The sequence below is a fragment of the Protopterus annectens genome, chromosome 4.part0 (assembly GCF_019279795.1).
Source record: "Protopterus annectens isolate FY-2018-M chromosome 4.part0, PAN1.0, whole genome shotgun sequence".
Taxonomy (NCBI): domain Eukaryota; kingdom Metazoa; phylum Chordata; order Ceratodontiformes; family Protopteridae; genus Protopterus; species Protopterus annectens.
The window spans coordinates 121,996,091-122,018,962 of NC_056733.1; the positions used below are offsets into that span (position 1 = coordinate 121,996,091).

General features: G+C 44.3%; 1 protein-coding gene across 1 annotated transcript in view; it reads left to right on the top strand.

The window, feature by feature from the left end:
* The window catches only part of LOC122800225 (ubiquitin carboxyl-terminal hydrolase 36-like), a 1,786,736-nt gene that overhangs the window by 1,724,292 nt on the left and 39,572 nt on the right, over window positions 1–22,872 (top strand). Inside the window, exon 18 of the mRNA XM_044069718.1 lies at window positions 14,048–14,163. Within this exon, the coding sequence (XP_043925653.1) occupies window positions 14,048–14,163 (116 nt within the window). The remainder of the gene's footprint in view (window positions 1–14,047; window positions 14,164–22,872) is intronic.

Genomic DNA, 22,872 nt, shown 5'->3' on the forward strand with positions numbered 1-22,872 from the left:
AAAATCCAAACCCTACTGGAATCAAGAGACACCACTCTGTCTCTCTGCTCTCACCTGGTAATCACAATAAATATGAAAATTTTGCCTTGTTGCCATCGCAACGTATCGTGTTTACAGGAACAGATCTAGATACAATAAACATGAGGGCAAAACTTCCTACAGAAAGAGACCTAGTTCTGAGACAGCAAGTCTCCAACCTTCTCTCCAAAACAAAAGTACAGACAGAAACAGTCTTGAAAGTCTTGTGCATCATGGCATCTGCAATAGGTTTAGTTCCACTAGCACGCATGCACATGAGAATTCTGCATTGTCTTCTATTCACCCAGTGGTCATTGCAAGAACTGTCTATGTCTCACTAAATTCTTTTAACAAAGTCCTGCAAAAAGGACCTTTGCTGGTGTCTTCACTCCAGTCACGTAACATCTGGTCAGCCTTTTCTTTCCACTCAGCCAGTGGCCACAGTGGCCACGGATGTCTCCCAGATAGGTGGGTGGGCATTATCTGGGCAGGACAGTTTATGGCACTTGGCAGGATCACAAGACCCACTTGCACATCAGTATCCTAGAAATGAGACCAGTGCTTTTGATGTTGCAGGCACTCCAAGACTCTCTTCAGCTGGGAACAATTGCAGTTCAGACAGACAACATGTCAGTTGTCTGGTACATAAACAAGGAGGGACCAGGTTTTACCCCTTTTGTCAACACGCCCTCAGATTATGGCAATGGGCAGTCTCCTCCCAATGCTTTCCAGTAGCAATGCACATCCAAAGGAGGTCCAGCGTGATAGCAGACAAACCCAGCATAGCAATTCTCATGCCCCATTAGTGGTCCCTACAACAAGAACTAGCGGAGAGGATCTTCTGCAAATGGGGCCAGCTTTGCTGTGACCTTTTTGCCACTTCCATGAATGCCAAATACTGCAGCTGTTTTGCCGTAATCCCCCCTCCAGGGGAGTCACCAAGGGATGCACTTGTACACAACTGCCCCCCGGGTCTTTTTTATGCCTTTCCTTCCTTTCCATTAATACCCAAGGTTCTCCAGAAAGCCAACTCGTTGGGAAGCAGGCTGATTCTCATTGCACCATATTGGCCTCGTCGGATTTGCTTCCCCTTCCTTTGGCCTCACCTTCAGGAGGAGCTGTGGGTTCTGGACCCAGTTCCAGACCTTCTGACTCATACGTCCAGAACGCTCCACCCTTGTCTTCCAATCCGAAAAAATGACAGCTTGGCTGCTCCGATTCCAAATATAGCCAGGCTTCCTAGCCTTCTTCACTCGGTCAAGCATATCTTGATCTCTTCTCATAAATTTTCAACAAGAAAGTTATATATCAGTAAATGGAAGAGATTTTCTTGCTGGGCTCTGACAAGGCACATTGATCCCTTCTCTGCTCTTATAAGTTCTATCCTTGAATTTCTGGCAAAACTATTTAGTGAAGGCACAGCTACCATTCGTGTACAGTTAACAGCAATATCTAATTTCCATATAAGCGATTTCGCACCTAATTTGATGTCCCCCAAAATATGCACAGCCTTCCTGAAGGGTACTAACGTGTTAAGACCACCCATAAAAACACCCCTGCCACCATGGGCTTAAACTTTGTTCTGTCTTGCTTGATCCTACCCCCTTTGAACCTGCTTCATTATGTGATCTAAAATTTTTAACTTGGAAGACAAGTATGTTGATTGCCATCACTTATACCAGAAGAGTTTCAAAGTTGCAAGCTTTATCGATCAAGCCACCATATATGCTTTTTCATAAAAACAGAGTATCCCTTCGAACAAACCCATCCTTCCTGCCAAAAGTATGTTCAGAATCTAACCTAAATCATTCCATAGAGTTACCAGTTTTCTCTCCATATCATGGCAACAAGACAGAATATAAACTTCAATTGGATGTTTATAGGCAATTACGCTTCTACTTACATAGAACAAAGGACTTCAGGGAATCTGATTAGTTATTTGTGTCATTTTCAGAAGCAAAGAAAGGTGCCCCTATAACTAAGGTCACTCTTTCAAAATGGCTCTCAGATTGTATCACTTTTATATATAAATCTAATAAGATTATTCTCTTTAAAGTCAAAGCCCATTCTACAAGAGCCATGGCAACCTCTTCTGCTGGATAGCATTTGTGCTGCTGTGACTTGAGCAATGCCTCATACATTTATCACTCCTCACAAAGTAGATTTGGCCTCCATGGACAGGGCCTCCTTTGGGTCCACTGTCCTAAAGAATATACTCCTTTGTGCCACCCAAGAAATATGGTGCTAGGGACACTGTCCCAACCAAGTAAGAATTGAGGCGAGATAAGACAACATAACATAAAGAAGTTGTGTACTACATTCCATGTTTGTTGTCCCTCTCATCTTCATTCTTATATCCTACCCTCCTTCCCCCTACCTATGGCTCCTGGTGGACAATAGAGGGCAAAGAGGTTCCTTTTCTGGCAAGTGTGTCCCTGGCCTTCTTCATTGTCTTCATAATAGGTTTTGATGTTAACCTTGGGTTCCTAATGTTATCAACAAACAAGATCTGGGGAGCTTCACTAGAGCATGATGGGATAGGGATACAGCCACGAACCAGTGGAAGTCCTCAAGCTTTAGTATGCGGCTGAGGTGGAACCGAGAATCGATTCTGAACTCAACCAGTACGAATGAAGGCGAGATGGACAACAAACATGGAACGTTATGGTGAGTTACATACACTTCTTTTTTTCTATTAATGTATGTGTGCTTAGGTGTTAAAAATACAGTCAGGTTCCACAGAGACAGTGTTTCTCTCACTCTTTTTTTTTTTTTTTTGTCTTGAATGTCAATTACTTCGTGTATAATGGTTGGGGTAGCATCCATTCTTAGTTAGATCTGCACTTCTTTAAGCTTTTGAAGATGAAGCAGAATTTTGATGTCAGGGTATCTGCAGCTGAATGAACATTAGATAACTGCTACATTTTACATAAACTCTACTACCTTAAGTATAATTCCCATTAGATTTGTTGTTCTCAGTTTTAGATACTAGACTACTCTTGCAGTTTGGTTCTTCTGCTTTCATCAGTAGATTAAGATGGTATTTGTTTATCAAGACTGGGACTCTATTTGAAAGCCGAAGAGTGTTTTTTTTTTTCTGATCTGATGATGTCCATTTCATTCTTCCTCACCGATAGGTCCTTGGATCCGATCTCAGATCCATGTCGGCCACTTCACAAGACTAATGATCTGAGCCTCAAGCTCCTCCCTCTCCCAAAATGCCTCACATCTCCCCTAACACCTCAGATATGGTTTGCCACCTTCCAGCACAGACACAGTTCCATTGCCTCGAGGAGATAAGTAGTGGTTTTCCTTTTCTTTGGTCAACTTTTCTGTCAAATATCTCTAAATTGCCGTTAGATTCTTCCTATCTTACCTAATCTTCCCCCTGTGTTAGTTTGTAAGTTAGTTAGTGTACATTAGCAGGTTAGTTTTTCATGGGTGTTTGGGTTTCACCATGCCAACTGCTGCACGCTCTCCTCCTCTGTAAGCTGACCATAGGTCGTTTTTCTCTCTTCTTTCCTATTATTGGGGGGAGGGGAGTTTTCCTGGTATTTTTGCTTTGTAGTTAGTTTTTTAGTGTTAAGAGAGTTGTGTGTGTGAGTGCATGAATCCCTGTGTGTTTTGGCATGCCTGAGAAACCAACAGGATTTAAAAGATGCATCTGTTGTGGGCACAAAATTCTGAATTCGAATGCCCACAAGAGGGGCAGCTATAGTCTTGGACCAGACGATAGATGCAACTCTTGTGGGCATCCGGATTCAGAATTTTGGGAAGATGATGTGGTTCCCCAGTGAAGCCTTCTTCTAAGGAGGTGAAGCGGTGTACCCCCTCAAAATCACTAGGAGCTATGTCCTCTGTGCCAGAAAAGAGACCAAAATTGCCAGATCCAGCTGCCTTGGATCCTACAGACATCTGGCCTTTATCGGATCCTAAAAATTACCTGGATCTGATGTAACCAGGACCGCCTAAGACTGTTCCTTGGATCCGAACATTATTGGATCCTAACACATCTGGTCCAAGCACCCTTGTGTCCAAGCAAGTCCTCCTCAGATCCTAAGCCTTCGGATTGGAGGTCTCAGAGCTGTACGCTGGTTCGGAGCAAATCGCCTTCCCCATCTCCATTGGCTTTGACCAGTCACTCTCCTTCAGAATCTACCCACTCCTCAGCCTCCTCTAGATCCTCTCAGCTATCCCATCCAGATATGGACAGGATGATGTGGAGTTTCATCAAAGCTCAGTTACAGTTAGGGATTCTCCCTTCTCTGTCCCATCCTGGATCCATGAGAGCTCCAGCTGTCATAGCACAAATTCCTCTTCCCATCTAACCAGTCACTTCGGAACTGCAGGATCTGGATTACCAGAGGGAGTCATCGTCGCAGCCAAGGATAAACCTTTCCAAGAGTCCAGCAGTCTCCCAGACCAGCTCTGCTCTGATGCTTTTGGAGCAGAGTGGATCCCGAACCCGAGTCGTCAGCGCTAACGTCTTGGCTGACCTCAGCTCTGATCTTGTCATATCCATCTCTCCTCCTCAGGGCTTTAGCCCTCAATAGTTGGTTCCAGTGCTGTTTGGAGACACTGCCTTCGTGATTGACTCTGCCTTTTCTCCTTTGGCAGCTTTGGTGTTAGGTGGGGGGGGAGGCGTAGACTTTCTCTGGGTGGATCTGTTTTTCGGGTAGCAGAGAGGACTTTCTCCAGGGATTGAGATGCTTCTGTCCCCCCCTCAGATCCTATCCAGTCACCAGCTAATCCAAGTTTTAGACCCATTCATCCTGTCCAAAGCCCCTCCAGGAGAGTTTTTCAGGCCCATTCCCTGCAGGGGATTCCTCTCTCCTCTGATTCCTCCCCCCCGAACACCCCACAGAGGAGGTTTCTCAGGACAGCCTGTGCAAGAGGAAGCACTTGGACTCCCCTTTAGAGTCATTGACCAAAGATACTGACTTCGATGAGGGAGAAGGGTTCACCCGATGACATCTCCTTCAGAGATATTTTAGACATCCTGTAAAAGAAGGGTGGATGGGTTGTCCCAATCCCCATCTTCTGAGGAGTAGGTCTTCCTGGAGGCCTTCAGGATGTGGCCCATCTTTGACCTGGGTGATCCCTCCAGTGGATGAACTTAGTCTTGTTTCCCACCAGGTGTGGAAGGAGCCAGACACCATGGAGGCTATCCCAAGCATGCGGATAAGTACCTCACCCCCCCCCCAGCAGATCGCTGGAGCAGGGGTATTCCAGTTGATGCCATTGTGGTGTCTGTAGTCACCAAGAAGGAGCTAGCAGAACAGAGCTCCAGTGACCCCCCCCCCCTCAACAAACAAGAAGTCTCAGGCATTGGACAGACATGAGAAGCGTGTTTATGCCTCAGCTACTTTTATGCTGAGAGCATTGAATTATTTGCCACACTTCACATGTCTACAGAGGTATCTGGTTAAGGAACTTAGCAACTCTCTGGCAGAGTATTTGTCTGAGGAGGACCTCAAGAAGGTATCTTCCCAATTGGCCACTCTTTCCTTCATTTCTAATTCCTCGATGAAGATGATCTCTAACGTTGCAGAGGGAACCTGTCGAGCAGCTGGTGCAGACATAGCCCTTAGGATACATGCCTGGTTGAGGTTTTGGGGATCTGTGGAACCCTTTAAAGCATCCTTCATCAATGCTCCCATTGATGGTTCTCTTTTTGGGCCATCAGTCAAAGAAACCCTTACCCACATCGAGCAGGAGGGAAAGACTTTATCTGCTGTAGGGATCAAGTTTTCTTCTTTCCAACAGACCTTTTCTAGGAATTAACGGAGTGGGAAGAAATTGTGGTTCTGAAATTCCCATGGTTCATTCCCAGAGTCACAAGAAGATTCCTTCAAAATCCCCAAGGGGTGGGGAGATTACAGCACTTTCAAGGTTATATTGAGCAGTGCAGTCTCGGTGATAAATAGAGATATGGTTTGGAAGGAGGAACAGGGCTGCTTGGAGGCAATGCCCCATTTGGAAGTGAGAGAACACTCTCCATTGTCAGTCAGTGGCATGCCTCCCTCCCCAGCACTTCACCAGATGTACACAGGAATTAGTGCATCAAAATGTAAAAATCTGAAGCTACTCTTGTGACCCTTCCCACTCTAACACTGTCCCAGTGATGGAAAATGAATAGGGCAATTGGCCAGGAGAGACTGATGATCAACTAACTGCGTGGGGTAAAGAAGCAAAGAGAAAAAAATAATCAGCAACAAATTAAAGGTCAAGATTTTTTTCCTAATCTCAGGTACCATACAAAGAAAATGTAAAATCAAGAGGGAACTTCCTAGGTAAAATAGTATTTGTTGAAGAGCATACCCTGAACCACAGAAAGCATGTGGACATATTGATTACATAAAACAGTTAGAAAAAATATATCTTAAAAATACTATATAATGGACAATCGGATGCTTGTGATAACTGCCTGTGTGGATGCTGGATGTGTAGAGGCACAAGACTGTAGCTCTGAACTCATTGAACTTCTTGTGCCTAGGATACACAGCTTAATTCCTTCCACCTTCATTTGCCTACTGTGTGACCCTAAGCAAGTCACTTAACTATGCGTCCCTCCTGGCTCACCCTTGAAAAGGACCAGTTGTGTCCAGTGGTCTTACCCAGTTAACAAATAGGGAAAAATAAAAATTAATGGTGATGCAGCAGTTTGTGTGTATGCCTGACATATGATATGCTTGTTCATATGCAGCAACAACTAGTGTTGTGATATGATTTACCCTCTGTGCGGCTGGCTAACTTGATATAGTGCATCTTTTTGTTAGTGTAATAACACTGCAACTAGAAGCCAAATACATGTCTGCCTTTCAACATTTACAGAGTGTTGTATACAGTGCTCTGCAGATATTAAAGGTACAGATGTCTGAAGGTATGTTGGTATTATGAGAATAACCTTATTGGGGCACCCTCAAAGTGCTAACACTGTCCCTGGTTGTGACTGGTCTTTTTCATGTTCTGAAGGGGCTGCTGTGAGCGATACAATTAAGACTGATGAACAGAATGGAAAGGCGTGAACAGCAGTTGAAATATGGCCAGTGAGTGCCTCTTCACATATGTGGGCTAGGATTCCCTACTGTGACTACAAAAGGGGCAGTTTTTGCAATCTCAGAAAATATGATTCTGAGTCATGTTTAGCTGCAATGAGGAAAGATCTCATTAGCAGCTAATCTGCACAGCATTTGAGTTAAGTAGTGTTGCTGCCGGTGCTTATCAGCACTTTCCTGCAGCAATCCCCACTGGCAGCCCAAGCATCAGTTACATTGGAACCGGCATCCCCCATTCACTCTCCTATACACACATTTAAACATGCACACCTCTCAGTTGTCCCCTGATGTCTCTTATTTTTTTCCCTGTCACTTGGAAATCATGGATGATTTCTGTCGCTCAGTAATGCTAGACGTTTGAGTTTCATTTATCTAATTGTTGGAGTATGCATTGTGATGCAAGACCCGCTGCAGTATTAATTTTTAAGTGACTTAGAGTAATATTTAAATTCTCCCTGGCGGTGTGTAGTGTTACCTCCACCTTTGTCCAGAAGTCTTAAGCATGACTCTTGAGATGTAAGTCAGCCCCCCCCCCCCCAACAAACAACATGCAACTGTGCCTGATTGTAACTGTTGTGTGCGTCCTGTCTCTAGTAACTTCTGGACTTTTACAGTCAGTAGTGCCAGTTAAAGTTTCATACTTTTTATTGTTCAGACTATGCTTTGTGATGCAAGATCTATTTTTTATGTGACTTGGAGAAATATTTAAAACATTTCCCTGGTGTCTACTCTCCTACTCACATGTCTTATTGTTCAGAAAAAGTTTTTATTTTATTTATTTTAGATTTGTTTACTGGAAAAGTCCAACTGGAGAAGCTCTACTTTTTCAGCGGAGTCCTAGGGAGAAAAGTTCCACAAGAAACGTAACAGAAACGCAGCATAAGTTTAAAGATGCATTAAGTGCTGGTCTTCCAAGCATTGCATATTGCTGCTCAGCAGTTGGTCCTTCCTTAACACTGCATACTCTTTCCTTCCATTTTCTTTCACTCGTCTGTTAACTTGCTTTCAACACTCTTATTGGCAGTGCATTCTAGGGCTCAGTCCTATTTCTGTGAAATATTTTTTTTCTTAAATGTTCGTTATATAATTTCCTTTCTTCCCCCCCCTTGCCTTTTTGTCTTATAATCCCCCATCGTTGTGATGTATCCAGTCATAAGACTACCTTCCCATTCTATCTTTCAGTGTTTATATAGTAAGCTTCAGTCTCTTTCTCTTCATCTCATCATTTTGGTAAGTCTGAGATATGCACGTGCTGCTGGCATAATCTTCCTTCTCCACTGTGAACAGCAGAATTAGACGCAGTGCTCCAGATGCTGGCTTGCCATAGATCACATCAATGCATCTGAAATGCGTAGTATGTGCTATAGACACCACCCCACTATTCTTGTGCCCTTCTCCATTGCCATTTCATGTCGTATTACATGAGTCTGTGGGATAATTATGTTGCTTGCTACATCTCCAAGAGTGTAGCTTTAAGTGATGCCCTTCTATTCCAATTTGCAGTATTCACTAGTGGGTTTCTTCTTCCCATCCGCTTATTCAGCCAGATTTCCAAAGCATTTCTAGTCCCTATTGGTGCGTTGGACGTCTGACATGTTGTCTGGTATGTGGGCCATAAATGTGACATCTGCGTGCATCAGTCCTCTGAACTTTTCAGTCGCCAGCCATATGCCAGGTGTTCCTGCTACTTGCGGACATCCGATCAGTTTTGCTTTAAAATAAGTACCCCGCTGTGGATTTTCTTCAGTCCTTTTGTAATTATTATAGTCTGTTAATGTCCGGTAAGAGCAAGTGCAACTGTGGTCACCAGATTCCCCACAAAGACACATGACCAGTGTCTCTTTTATTTGGGTAGGGATAACGATTATAAAAACTGCACCATTTGTAAGTCGTTTGTCCCTAAGACCGTTTGTCGCCAACTTCCGGCCCTTGACTTATCTTGAAAACCAGCGCTTTAGGCAGGTCGCTCTCAGAATGGAAGTCACATCCAATGCCCCATCCGAACCACCTAGGAAGAGGGCTAAGCCCTCGAGGCTGTCCACTTTCACTACCACTCCCTCCGCCTGTAGCCACCGTTAGCTTGGCCAAGGAACTGGCATCCATCACATCGGATAAAGCGGGTACCAACCAGGAGGCCACAAAATCCAGAGCAGACAACACATCCAGGAAGGATATCCCGATGTCTGATTTCAGACACCAGGGGGGACCAGCTTCTGCGACGGGTGCTTCAGAGCAGACCTCTGCCATTCCTCTGCCTACTTTAAGGCCGATCACCAGCCAGACGCTGGTTAGGCCTATAGAGCAAAAACAGAAGAAGAGGCATATCGCTTCAACCCCAGAGGCCTTACCAGACTGGCAGGCCTTCAGTCAGAGTCTCTACAATGCCTTTCTGGCCCTTAGGCCTACGCCAGACCTCGCTCATGTTGCTTCTCCTCTCCTTAGCCCTATGCCTAAAATATGTACACTTCTGCTACTCCAGCTTTTAGGGCTACAAATTGCCAGTCTCACATGACCAAAATACTCCCTGGTCTTACTGGAAAAAGCTTCTAAGGAACGTAATGAGATCCTTGACTGCTCTGCAAAGGCATCCCTGTCTTCCTTGCTTGGGCTCATCTCCCAAGTTAGTAAACATTCTTTAAGGTGTGCACATGATGCAGTGGATGCTTCTGCCAGGTCAGCTGCATCTGCCTCTGTATTGAGGCGATACTCTTGGCTGCATCTTCAGCCCCTACCAGATGACTTTAATGCCAAACTACTGGATGCTCCTTTGGATCACACTGCCCTTTTTGGATCCAAGGTAGCTGATCTCTTTAAGTCACTTTAGCAAAAAGGGAAGGAGCTCCAATATTTAAAGCATCTTCTTGTCTCTCCAATCCCAAAATTTCAAAGGAATTACCTGGCCAAGACACAATTTATTAGTAAGTCTTCTAGGCCCTCTGTTCCCTCCAGTTCTGGAAGACCTCACAGGAGACAGACTACTCAGCCTAGGACATCTCAAGCCTCTGCCCAGAGTCCTCCCTTTCCAGAAAGGGCAGGCAGCATCTGACTGCCTCCCTCTCTTTCTTACCCCCCACCATACCTCCATCCTTCCATCTCTCTCTCACTGCCTTTCGGCATGGGCCCTAGTGACATCCGACAAATGGGTATTGTCTAAACAGAAGGAGGGTTACTTCATGTATTGGATGCCCCCCTTCTCCAAAACCTCCTATTCCACTACCTCCCCTCTCTCAATGGTCCCTCCTTCCCAAGGTCCTACACAATCTGTTGCTCCAAGGCAACGTAGAACTCGTCCCCGCCCTCTGCTCGAGGGAGAGGCTTCTACTCCAGAATTTTTCTGGTGCCCAAGAAGGAGGGACCATGGAGACCCATCCTAGATCTTTCCCACCTCAACCCATTCCTGAAGGACCCCTCTTTCAGGATGATTACTCTATCCATTCTCTTTTTCTTTATCCTTCCGCAGGCCTTCATGGTGACCCTGGACATCAAAGAAGCCTGTCTACATATTCCCATAAAACCGTCCTTCAGAAAATTCCTCAGATTCAAAGCAGGCACCTTGCATTTTCACTTCTGTGCCTTGCCCTTTGGACTCTCCACTGCTCCATGGGTATCTACAAAATGCCTAGCCCCCAGTCATTGCTTACTGTAGAACAAGAGGTATGCAAATTTTCCCATACCTAGACAACCTGCTCATTCAAGCAGCAGTCAGACAAACCCTCCTTGTCTCTAGCATTCCTCATAAACTTCCTCAAATCCAAACTAAATCCTTCACAAGACATTGTCTTCCTAGGATGCAGAATCAGAACAGACCTCAGGATTCCCTTTCCTACCTCAGGAAAAGTTCTTTCCCTGACCCAACGTCTTCAATCTGCCCTCCTTTCACCCACCCTGACTGGGAGGGAATTCCTCAAACTTCTCGGCCACTTGGCTGCCACTATTCCCATGCTGCCACTGGCAAGATTACACATGAGAAAGATGAAGTGGTGTGTTCGTTCAGTATGGGCCCAGCACTCACACCCCTCTAGAGTTCAGAATCCCATTTCTCCCCTGCCTTCACCAAGAGTTGAAGTGGTGGATGGCCCTGGTGACCCTAAACCTGGGTCTCTGTCTACAATTGCCCTCCCCTTCTCAGATCATGCACAAAAGACACCTCACTTTTGGGCTGGGGGCAACATTAGACACAAGTACAGTGCAAGGTTTATGGAAAGACAAACACAAGCAATGGCATATCAACATCAAGGAAATGTCAGCCATTCTTCTGGCCCTGCAGGCCTTTCTTCCTTTCCTCAGACAGGGCATTCTGAAGATCTTCACAGACAACACCACAGTGATGTGGCACTTGAACAATCAAGGAGGAACAAAGTCATACCTCCTCTGCAGACTAACCCTACAGGTATGGGATCAAACTGTCTCCCAGGGCATCTTCCTACAGGCAGCCTAGATCCCCTCCCAACACAATTGCCTGGCAGACTCCTTAATCAGACCCTCCTCAGACAGTCACAAGTGGATGCTGTCAAGGGAGGTATTCCTAGATCTGATCCACGGGTGGGGTATTACACAGATAGACCTGTTCACCTCCTCCACAAACGGGCAACTCCAGAGCTATTGCTCCAGAACTCACAACCTGAAGGCTCCTCAAACAGATGCGTTTTTAATGTCTTGGAAGGGGAAATTCCTGTATGCCTCCCCCTCCCCTTCCCTCTGATCCACAGAATCCTACTGAAAATTCAGCAGGACTCACCAAAAATCTTGTTGGTGACCCCTTTTTGGCCAAGGCAGCACTGATTCCCCTTACTACTACTTCTTTCCAAAGGCAATCATCACGTTACCCCCTCAGTGGATTTACTCGCACAGCACCAGGGAACACAGATTCACACACAGTGGAGATCCTGCACCTCTCCCTGTGGTGGGTACGATTTTGATTCCTTTCAGACACCTGTACAACCAAGGACATGCTCTCAGTTCCAGGAGGTCTGGAAACCAAACACCAGAAAATCCTATCTCTCTAAATGGAGAAGGTTTTCTATCTGGTCTCACAAGACAAATAGAGCCAATGGACAGTGACCTGTCTCTTATTCTCTCTTACCTGTGTGAACTTCTAAAGACAGGCTTGTCTTACTTCTCCTTAAAAATACACCTGTCTGCCATTTCTGCCTGCCTGCCTATGGCCCTCCACTAGCTTCCAGACTTCCAGACAAGCTATTCCTAAAAGGTGTTTTACACTTAAGACCCCCCTAGAAAACAGACTCTTCCACCCTGGGATCTTAATTATGTGCTGGAAAAACTTACTCTGCCACCCTTTGAACTAGCAGGCAAGGCTGACTTGAAATTTTGCACTTGGAAAACAGGTACTGCTAGTAGCTTTGACATCAGCCAGAAGGGTCTCAGAGCTCCAAGCCCTCATGGCTACTCCCACCCTTCCTAGTTTTCCATATGGACAGGGTCACCTCAGGATTAATCCCTCCTTCACTCCGAAGGTGGTTAATGACCTCTCCCTATATCAGGCTATTCACCTGCCCACCTCCTTTCCAAATCCTCAGGGAGACAGTGAGAGAGTCCTTCACTTCCTGGATGTACACAGACAACTTTGTTTCTATTTTCATAAGACCAAGCCTATACGCAAATCAGACCAGCTGTTTGTTTCCTTCCACACCACAACTCTGGGGAAAGATGTGGGGAAAAAAATTCTTCTTGGATTGCTAGGGCCATCTCCTTTTGTTACTCACACCATGGAAAGACGCTTAATGGGCAACATCGGAGCCCTTTCCACAAGGGCCATGGCTTCCTCTGGAGCCGTCTTTAAAGGTCTAGATACTAACTCCATTCTGGAGGCTGCTGCCTGGTCATCTGTGCACACCTTCACCAGACACTACAAGCTGGACCACATCTCCAGGACCAGAGTGGGATTTGCCAGGGTTGTCCTGCATGGGTTCCTGGAATCCTCTTCCAGACCACCTCCCAGCCAGCAGTGAGCTTTTGTACTCGCCCACTAGTGAATACTGCAACATTGGAATAGAAGGACATAGGAAAGTTGTTTAAAATCTTACCATAGCCATAGATGTCCTTCTCTTCCATGTTGCAGTATTCCTTCCCTCCCTCCATCCCCTGTTCTCCTTGCACTTGCTCTCCTCGGTTCCTACAGGCTATGCTATCAGGACTGGCTCCATCTAGGGCTTCTTGGTTCTGAGGACTGGTACGCGCAGACTTCACATTTATGGCCCAAGTACCAACCAACACGTCAGACATCTGACGCACCAACAGGGACTGGAAAAGCTTTGGAAACCTGGCCAAACAAGCTGATGGGGAGAAGGGTAAACCCACTAGAATACTGCAACATGAAAGAGAAGGACATCTGTGGTTATGGTAAGATTTTACACAACTTTCCTTTCTGATATCATGGCTTAAAGGATGTATTTGTGGTAGTAGCAATAAACTGATATTGCTGGCCTGGTAGGGAGGCATGTATGTTAAAATGAATCTCATACTGCTTGGTTGATGGGAAGTATTTGCTTATAGTAACAGTAAGCATTCCTGGCTTAATGAAGTTAGTTATGGTAATAGCAATAAGCTGTCCTGATGAAATACTTGTGCTCAACAGTAAGTTGATGCTGCTTGTTTCCACACCCAGACTTTCCCCTTCACACAGCCAGAGCAGTAACTTGGGATGCAGAAAGGTTCATCATAAGATCTTCAGTAGAATTTGAATCTCGCACCATGTTGTACAGCTGGCATAGTGAACCCCAGCCACCACCATCACCACAGCTTCTGGCTGCATTGCTAATTTTCTAAAATTGACAACATCACAGGCATTCCTTCCCATGTAGGTTGCATATGTAGAGATACATTTCTGAAGTGTGTTTCAGTGTTGTTAAGCCAGCTGAAGGAAATCAATGTACATCTTTAAAAATGTCATTAGAGAAGGTGATAAAGTAAATCGATGAAATATTTAACAACACTTGTTGCTTCCTTTTCAGTTCGTACCTGGGATGGTGCAGCTTCGTCAGTTACCCATGATGCTGTGCATTATGCAAAGAATGCCAGAAATTATACTGTAATCGATGAGTGGGATGAAGAATTTGACAGTGGAAGGGTGAGTGATGTTTCATTTGCTGTACAACCTATTCATTGCAAGTGAGGAGTGTGGTTCACACTGCTCAAGCAGGAAGAAGAATTCAGTATAAATCAAAACTTCCAATAAAAGCAGTGTTGCTTACTCTGTAGTGTGCTTATTTATGTATACAGTGCTTCTATTATTTCTGCAATTTTTGTGTTTTTTTCATGTGCTAGGAAAGTACTCTCTGTTGTGTATATTAATCAGACTTTTGTTTTGTAGGTCTGGTTATTAATTTTCCTCCTCCTTTCCAGCCACTTAGACTTGGCCAAACCTTTTTCTTGAGAGGCAGCCATAAGCAAGATTGCAGCAGTCTTTTAGGATGCAAATATAGTCTTTGCAGAAACACCTATAAATCCAAAGCTGTATTTTTCCCCTCCAGCTTGAGTTGTTATGATTTTTGGAGACCAGCCATGCTTGGTGACCACCCACCTTACTCTGCTGTCTTTTCACTTTCTAATTCCAGTCACTACTTGTGGTGTTAATATCTCTATTTGTGAGTAGTTGGACTTTAGTGGCCAATACCCATTGAGGTTATAGGTGCAGTGTTAAGTTCCCAATAGTTGTGCAATGCCATGGATACCCCACATTAGATAATTTATGCTTGTCATGATGCCCAGTTACACAGCTGACTGTTCCATTTCATAGGTTCATAGGTATGTACTAGGCTATCGGCCCTAGGGCCCATACAAGCCTAGCCAAAAAATGTACCCTGGCTTTCGCCACCCAAGAAAATTATTTTCCTGTGCCCCTGTTGAGCAGAGCCACAGAAGTGATCCCCGGGGTGAATTTCCCATTTCCCATGCAGTCATCAAGATTTTTCTTGAAGAGTGCTAATGAGGAGCTCTGTTTGACATAGATAGGTAGTCTGTTCCAGAGTATGGGAAGTCTCTGGGACAGGAATCTATCCCTCCAGCATGTTCTGTTTATTGTGGTGACAAGGTTAAGGTCCCTAGAGTGTGTAGCTCGGAGGGATTGGGATTTCTTTAAGTGGAGCATGTCCAACGGCTCTGGGTTTGACACAGCTTTGTATGTTAGGCAGAGATCGCCCCTGAGTAGGCGATATGCGATGGAGTAAAGCTGTAGTTTTTTTGAGACAGTCTGCATAAGGCATATGTTTGAGGCCAGTAATCCTCTTTGTGAGGTATTTCTGTGGTCTTTCCAGTTGTTGTAGATGTCTTGTGAGGTACATACAAAAAGGGGCGTTGTACTCTATAATGGGTCTAATGAGTGATGAGTAGAGGGGAACAATGACCTCTTTTTTTCTGGATGAGAATCCTTTTGTGATGAGATGAGCCACGTAGAAGGATTTCCTGACCACTGTGGCGATGTGATTATCAAAGGAGAGACTACTGTCCACCTGTGTCCCAAGGTCTCTTATTACATTTTCGGCATTAAGTAGACTACCAGCTATGTGGTAGTTCATGGGTACAGAGTTTTTACCAAAGGGGATGACAGTACACTTTTTGGCATTGAGCTTCAGGCCATGGCTTTGACACCAGGTATCTGTCTCATTGAGGCCCTTTTGTAGTTTGTCCACATCGTTAGGAGTTTCGATTATGGCTCCTAGTTTGCAGTCATCTGCAAACTTTGTTAGCCAAAGACCTTCTGTGTTGGCCTGCACTTCAGAGAAGTAGATACCAAACAGGAGAGGACCCAGGACTGAACCCTGTGGTACTCCACTTGTCACTGGTCTGATGTTGGATTTGGAATCAGCTACTTTCACAGTGTGGGTTCTGTCCGTGAGCCAGTTGGCAACCCATCTTGTGACATAGGGATTTATACCTAGTTTAGTGAGCTTATCTATAATTCCAGAGTGGGGGATGGTGTCGAAAGCCTTGGCGAGATCTAGATAAACTGTGTGAACCATTTTACCCTGATCTATGGCTTTGGTGACTGCTTCAAAGAAGTCAGTCAGGTTTAGGAGACATGATCGGCCTTTTACAAATACAAACTGTGTAGGGTCCAGAGTTTGGAGATTACCATTGTCTTTGTTTATGAGTTCCATGATGATACGTTCCATGGCCTTGCAGACCAGGCTCATCAGGCTAATGGGGCGGTAGTTTCCGGGGTCCGTCATGGCTCCCCCTTTGTGGAGTCGGATAACTGTTGAAAGTACAGGTCTTTACCTGAAATCAGCACTAAAGTAGAGAATCTCCCTCTCCCTTGAGATGGAAAAGTTGCTATCAACCACTCAATCTCAGACCCTGGTCCTTGTCCACTTTGCAGTGACCCAACTCATTTGTTTATAACTCAAATCATCTACCTGACAGGCTGGGTTTATAATCCTTTGCATACAAAGCCGGTTTGCTGGAGGTCTAAACTTCTGTATTTAAGTTGTTAAAGAAAACAAACTGAGACACACATGCTAGCAATACCACAATAAGACAGACTGTAAAGTAAAAGGTACTAGGAGTGGTATGGTGCTGTGCCTGTGTACTGGAAATCTACAGGATCTGGCAGAGTACCTTTTTCAGGTACTTCTATATACTAGAGGGTGGCTCATCTCAGGGAAGAGGTAGCAAGCATTCAAGACACTGCATCCATCCTCTGCCTTGACATGTAATGTTATCACGAATTACCCTTTGAAGTGCCAAGAGTGGAAAACATCTTAATGGAGTAGGCTGTGCAGAGGAATAAGAATGAAGAACAGAAGCACACCAGTAAAGCTACCTCAAAGTTATGCAGTCCTTGAACAGATGGTTTCCTCTAACACTGCATCAGTAGTGTAGACTTAAGGGAGGTGTACTAAAAATGTTTCAAAAGAGAGTCGATGGAAGGTGGCAAACAATCCCGCAGGAAAAGCAGGCATCTTATGTTGGGTAATTCAGTTAGTGTAGAAATAGTGGTAGGAGGAATCGGGAGAGCATGCATGATGATGATTACAGGGAGGGACTGCATGCCACAGAGTTCAGCAGTTTTAGTAGGAGCATATGGTTGGGATGGTTTGAAGCTGCTCTTCTTGAAGGGAGTTGAAAAATGAGGGGAGGTGCCACAGAAGACTAGTACACTATGTATGTAACGAATGTAGATGTGGGCCACAGTGCCTTTTTTCATTTTTATGACATAAAAAGAAACAAGCATTACAGGCAAGTTTCTATTTTGCGACGAGTTGTGTTTAACTTGGCTTTCACCTCATTACCTGTAGCACCAAGGTGCTGGATTTCCAACTATGCAGATAGCCTTTAGATAAGTTTAGTGTTAACCTCTGCTAATAACGTCAGGCATGTGAATGTCTACTTCCATGATATTTATACATTAGTAAAACAACAGGACCTCCATTTCATTGCTTAGAAATGCAAAGTTTTGTTTCTGAATCATTACACAAATCAGCTTGGTAATGCCACTTTAGGGGAAAGAATATTGATTAAAGATCTTGTCATTTTAATTAGTAACACATTTTCATTGAAAGAGAATGATTCAGGTTAGAAATATAGCAGTTTTACAAGTGCATGTTTTATTTAAGACCATGTCAGCAATGGACCGATTCAATTTAGAAATGTAGCACTTCTGCAGATGTGTTAAAGACCATGTCAGGAAAGGAATTTGATATTATAACTAGTCTTTATAACTTCCTAATTTACTTAACACTACTGTATCCTGTTATAGCAAAAGTGAACCAAAGTGTTTAGAACAAGTACAAAGAAAATTTACTTATGATAGGGCTATGTTATGAGGCTGCAATATTCAAAGTGTTATAGTTTATCATCATTATGTTAGGTGCATTAGGCATTAAATGATGAAGTTCTAATACTTAAACCTGGCCTGTAACTAAACAATAGTTTGAAAACAGATAAAAAATAACATTTCTTGTTTTTTTTCACCTAGAATAAGCAAACAAGTTGTGTTTCAAATAATGCCAGTGTCATGTAACAGGTTTCTACTGTTTATTAGAAATCAGCATCTTTGAATAAATAAATCTGTTCATAAATCTCCTAGATACATGGATTGGTATGAATGCTCAAAAGACTAGTGTTGGGCATAAATGCTGGTCATCACCAACTTGTGAACTCTTAAACAGTATTTTCAAGTACTGCATACAAGCAGAACAATACAGTTAAGTTTGATAAGGATGAACAATCAAATAATGGAATTTGTACTTCATGACCAACAGATTGACCATTTACAGCCATCCATGATGCACACTTTGGTTTCCAGGATGGAGGAATTCTTCTAGTAATTTTGGCATAGTATACATGAGTGAATAATGGATCTGATATTGCTATATTTTCTTTTTCTCCTCACATGTGAGTTCGGATCCAGGCCCTCTGATCCGACTTGGACATTAGCAAGCTCGTGGCAACCAAAAAAGCTCTTGGGTACCTCCCCTTTACCCACAATGCATCTGTTTTCATTTGCCACTTTGCGAAGATGTGATCATCCCAGATATCTCTTGGTGTCAGGTTGTAATTTTTCTTCAAATTTCTTTAAACCCTTTCTTACTTTTGTAGATTTTGATAACATAAGTCCTTTCCTAACTGTTGCTCTGTTTCGCTCTTTAACGCTATTATATTTATCTTGCATTTATTTCTTCCTGTTCTTTCCCACCAGTAACCAGTTTTTCATAGGTTACTTCTTCCCCTTTTACCCTTGAGGTATTTCTTGCCTACTATTGTTAGCAGCGTTTTCTTTTCCCTCTTTTGTTTCAAAACAAAAAAACTTTTCTCTGTTCCTTTCTCTTGTGTGAATGTCTCTGTATGTGTGTTGTGCCTCTCCTCCTATGTTATGGTGGAGAAACAAGAAAAACCTGTGGGTTTCAAGAAGTGCACAAAGTACAGGCGCATAAAATCCCATTTACTGACTCGCACTCTTTGTGTATACTGTTTTGGGCCTTTGCGTTTACAGGAGGGCTGAGCTATGTCACTCCTTCAATAATAGAGCCTTAATAAACCTAAGGAACAAGCTCATTTTACGAGGGACGTTGCCTTCAGCCTTTGATAAAGCCTTTTCAGGATCAGCTTCTTCCTCTAAAGCTAAATCGTCTCTTTCCAGCCCTGCTTCATCCTCGTCCACCAAATCTTTGGATAAGGTCAAGAAACGACCTTTGTCTGCGCTGACTGGTTTTTCAGAGCTGAAATCCAAGAAAACAAAATCTCCCTCGTCTGGGGAGTCTCAAACCCAATTAGAGTAATCTGCTTCAACCATTATTTCATCCGGTCTGGCTTTTTTGGCTTTGACCTCATTTTGCAAGGATGGGTTAGATCCTGCATTTAGCCCTTTCAAGCCTATATTGACCTTACCATGGACTCTGTACTCTCCATCATACGACCAAGTACCTTCGAGGGTACCATCCCCCTTTCAAGGCCAAGATCTTCTTCTGCTATGTTCTCCTGTTTGACCAGGTGTATTACAGAATAAGTGGAACACATGATGCAGAAGATCTTATGGCTGCAGGATATCACTAGGTCCCCTTCAACCTCAGCCCTTTCTGCTCCAGGTCTACCTGAACTGTCCACTTCCCACATGTTCCTCCTCCAACTTCGGGGCAAGTTTTGGAGTCCATAGATCCAGTATGCCTGGTGACTTTGAGTTTGGTTCCTAGGATGTTATCTTCCTTGGATCAGACTTCAGCTCGAAGCGTATCATCTTTTTTGGAGACAGAGAGCTCCTGGAGCTGAAGTGAGCTTCACGAGTCTCAGGTCCAATCAACTTCCAGATCATCAGAGCCGTCGATGGCCCTTGGGGATTTGGCGAAAGTGAGCGCAGCTCTGGCTTCGACCCTGAGTGAGTTGTCTTCTGGACTGGGGGGGGGGGTCTCTATCCCAAAAGCATGGCTTCTCATGTCCGGAGTTCTCATCCTTCCAGGAGCAATCAGCCTTTGGAGCTTTGGAGAGGGCTATTGCTGGTACTGCACTAAGAAATTCACACAGCCTTTAGGATCTGTTATCTCAGGTAGATGCCCAGCACTCTTCTTTGTCCCACAGGGACAGTGGGAGCCTAGGCTCCAGGATACCCGTCAGGGTACCCCCGACTCCTGATACCTCCCAGACTATCCCACTGTGGAGGTTCCTCGGAAGAGGCTGTGCAAGAGGAAGCATCTAGATTCCACAGAGGAGTCGGCCACTGAAGACACAGACCTCGATTAGGGTGAGAGTTCCCCACTGTCACCCCCAGAGGATGTTTCCTTTGGGGAGAGTCTAGAAATTCTCAAGCAGAAGGGTGACTGGAAGTCCAGCAACCCCCTAGCCCAAGGAGTTGGTGTACCTGGCCGCCTTTGCTTCCCATCCATCTACCTCCTGGGTGACTCCACCCACCAAAGAGCTTATAAACCTAATCTCACGGCGGGCGTGGGAGACAGCAGATTCCATCAAGCCGGTTCCCGGAGTCCAAATAAGATCATAACTGCTCCTTCTGATAAGGCTTTCTTGACTAAGGAGGTTGCAGTAGATGCTATGGTTATGACAGCAGCAACCAAGAAAGAATTGTTTGAGGAGAGGTCAACTATCCATTCTCCAAATAAAAATTCTAGGAAGATGGATAGATGTGGGAAGAGTCTCCTTTCCTCAGTGATCTTTGCTTGCGCTTACTGAATTATTTATTTTACTAGGTTACAAAGTGATCTGATCAAGGAGCTCTCCGATACCCTTCGAGGAGCAGTAGCGGAGGGAGCTAAAGAGGGTAGCTTCCCAGTTAGCTACCCTGCCTTCCATTGCCATAGCTACCCTGCCTTCCATTGCCAACTCTTCCATGAGGCTCATTGTCCATGCTGCCAAAGGAATGGGTAGAGAGGTGTGTTCCAGCATTTCCATAAGGAGGCATGCCTGGGTGCGCCTTTGCGATTTTTCAGAGCCTTTTAAATTTTGGATCGCCAGTGCTGCATTTGATGGCATGTCTCTGTACTAGTATACACAAGAGACTTTGTTCTTCAGCTTTGTTTAGAACTAGGCATAACAATAATTCAAAAATCTCATCCGGAACCCACTCGAACAATAACATTTGTAGGAGCCCTGCTAGACACAAACCTGATGATTGCCAGACTTCCTGCTTCCATAGTGTCGACAATCAAGAAGCAGACCACAAGGTTGATTAGGAACAAAAGCGTACCTGCCCATCATGTTCTTCAGGCCTTAGGTTCTGCAGCTGCTGCAGTTGTGTTAATCCCACTGGCCAGGTTTCGCATGCTAATTTTGGAATGACTTCTAGCCTCACAGTGATCAATAATGCATCAATCAATGTACTATCGGATCCTCATAATGGAAATGTGCAAAAACAATCTTTGATGGTGGATTCCTTCTCAGCAGGTGACACAAGGCCGACCCAGTCACAGGCTATGGTGACCATGGATGCTTCCTAGATAGGGTGGGGGGCTTTATCTGGGGATGACTGTTCAAGGTACCTGGTCTGTAGATGAGGCCAAGCTCCACATAAATGTCTTAGAGATGAAGGCAGTGCTCTTAGCATTGCAGGCATTCCAATCTGCCCTTCCTCTAGGGACTGTAGCGATTCAGTCTGACAACATGTCACTGATATGGTACATAAGCAAGGAGGAGCCAGATCCTATCCTCTCTGTCGGGAAGTGCTCAGAGTGTGGCAATGGGCAATTTCCATTAACCGCTTTCTAATAGCAATGCATATTCTAGGGAGATTCAGCATCATACTGGGCAAGCTGAGCAGAGCCATTCTCATGCCACACAACTGGCCCCTCAACCAGAATGTATTGGACATTATTTTCCACACATGAGACCAGCCTTGCTGCAATCTTTTTGCCTCTCACCTAAACAACAAGTGCACCAACTACCATTTTCAGTTTTGCAATTGTGGAGTCCCTCACCAGAAGCCTAGGCTTCCTTAAATTTGTTATTTACTCCCAGGGCTCCAAAATCAACTTTCTATACACTGAAATTTGTCTAGACCCGAATACTTCACTACTCAGCTCCACTGTATTCTGGAAAAACACATACAAAAACAATTTTCTTGAATACACGAGCCAGCACCCACAGTTCATCAAAAGAAATATAGTGCGTGGACAATTCATCAGATTATCCCGCATAGTCAGCGAGGACAGTGACTTCCTACAAGAATGCCTCTTTCTCAAGCACCTTTTTCTGCACAAAAAATACCCTGCAGAAATGCTTGACAGCATCTTCCAAGACATTAGTGTCTCCCGAGGCAGCAAATTCAAACCGATCATCAAATACAGGTTTCTTGAAACCACCAACAAACAAACTACTGCTGATAGAACTCTAAGCTTCCCGATACCCATCAGCCGAGACATGCACTGTATCAGGAACATTATTAACACTAACTGGGAGTTCATCACGCAGAATAAAGAATTAACAAGACTACTTGGAAATGCACCCTGTTTCAGCCACAAGAAAACTAAGACTTTGAGTTAATTTTGAAAACAGGGATTTCCCATTTTTTGTGCATAGACAGTCCACTGTTAGAGAACCAAAAGGCATGTTCAAATGTGAAAACTGCATTGTCTGTAAATTCATCTACACTGGCCATACCTATGTGTTTAAACATTGTAACTATGTTTATTTTTTTAGAAAACACTACGATTGCAAAACTGAAAATGTTGATTATGCAGGTATCTGTGTCACATGCAGCTCCTTCTACATAGGAAAAACCACACACAAGTTTTCTGACAGAATTAAGGAACATCTTGCAGCAATAAGAAATAAGGACACAGCCAATGCAATCGGCAGACACAGTTTAACCTGCCAGAACTTTAAACATATTTTT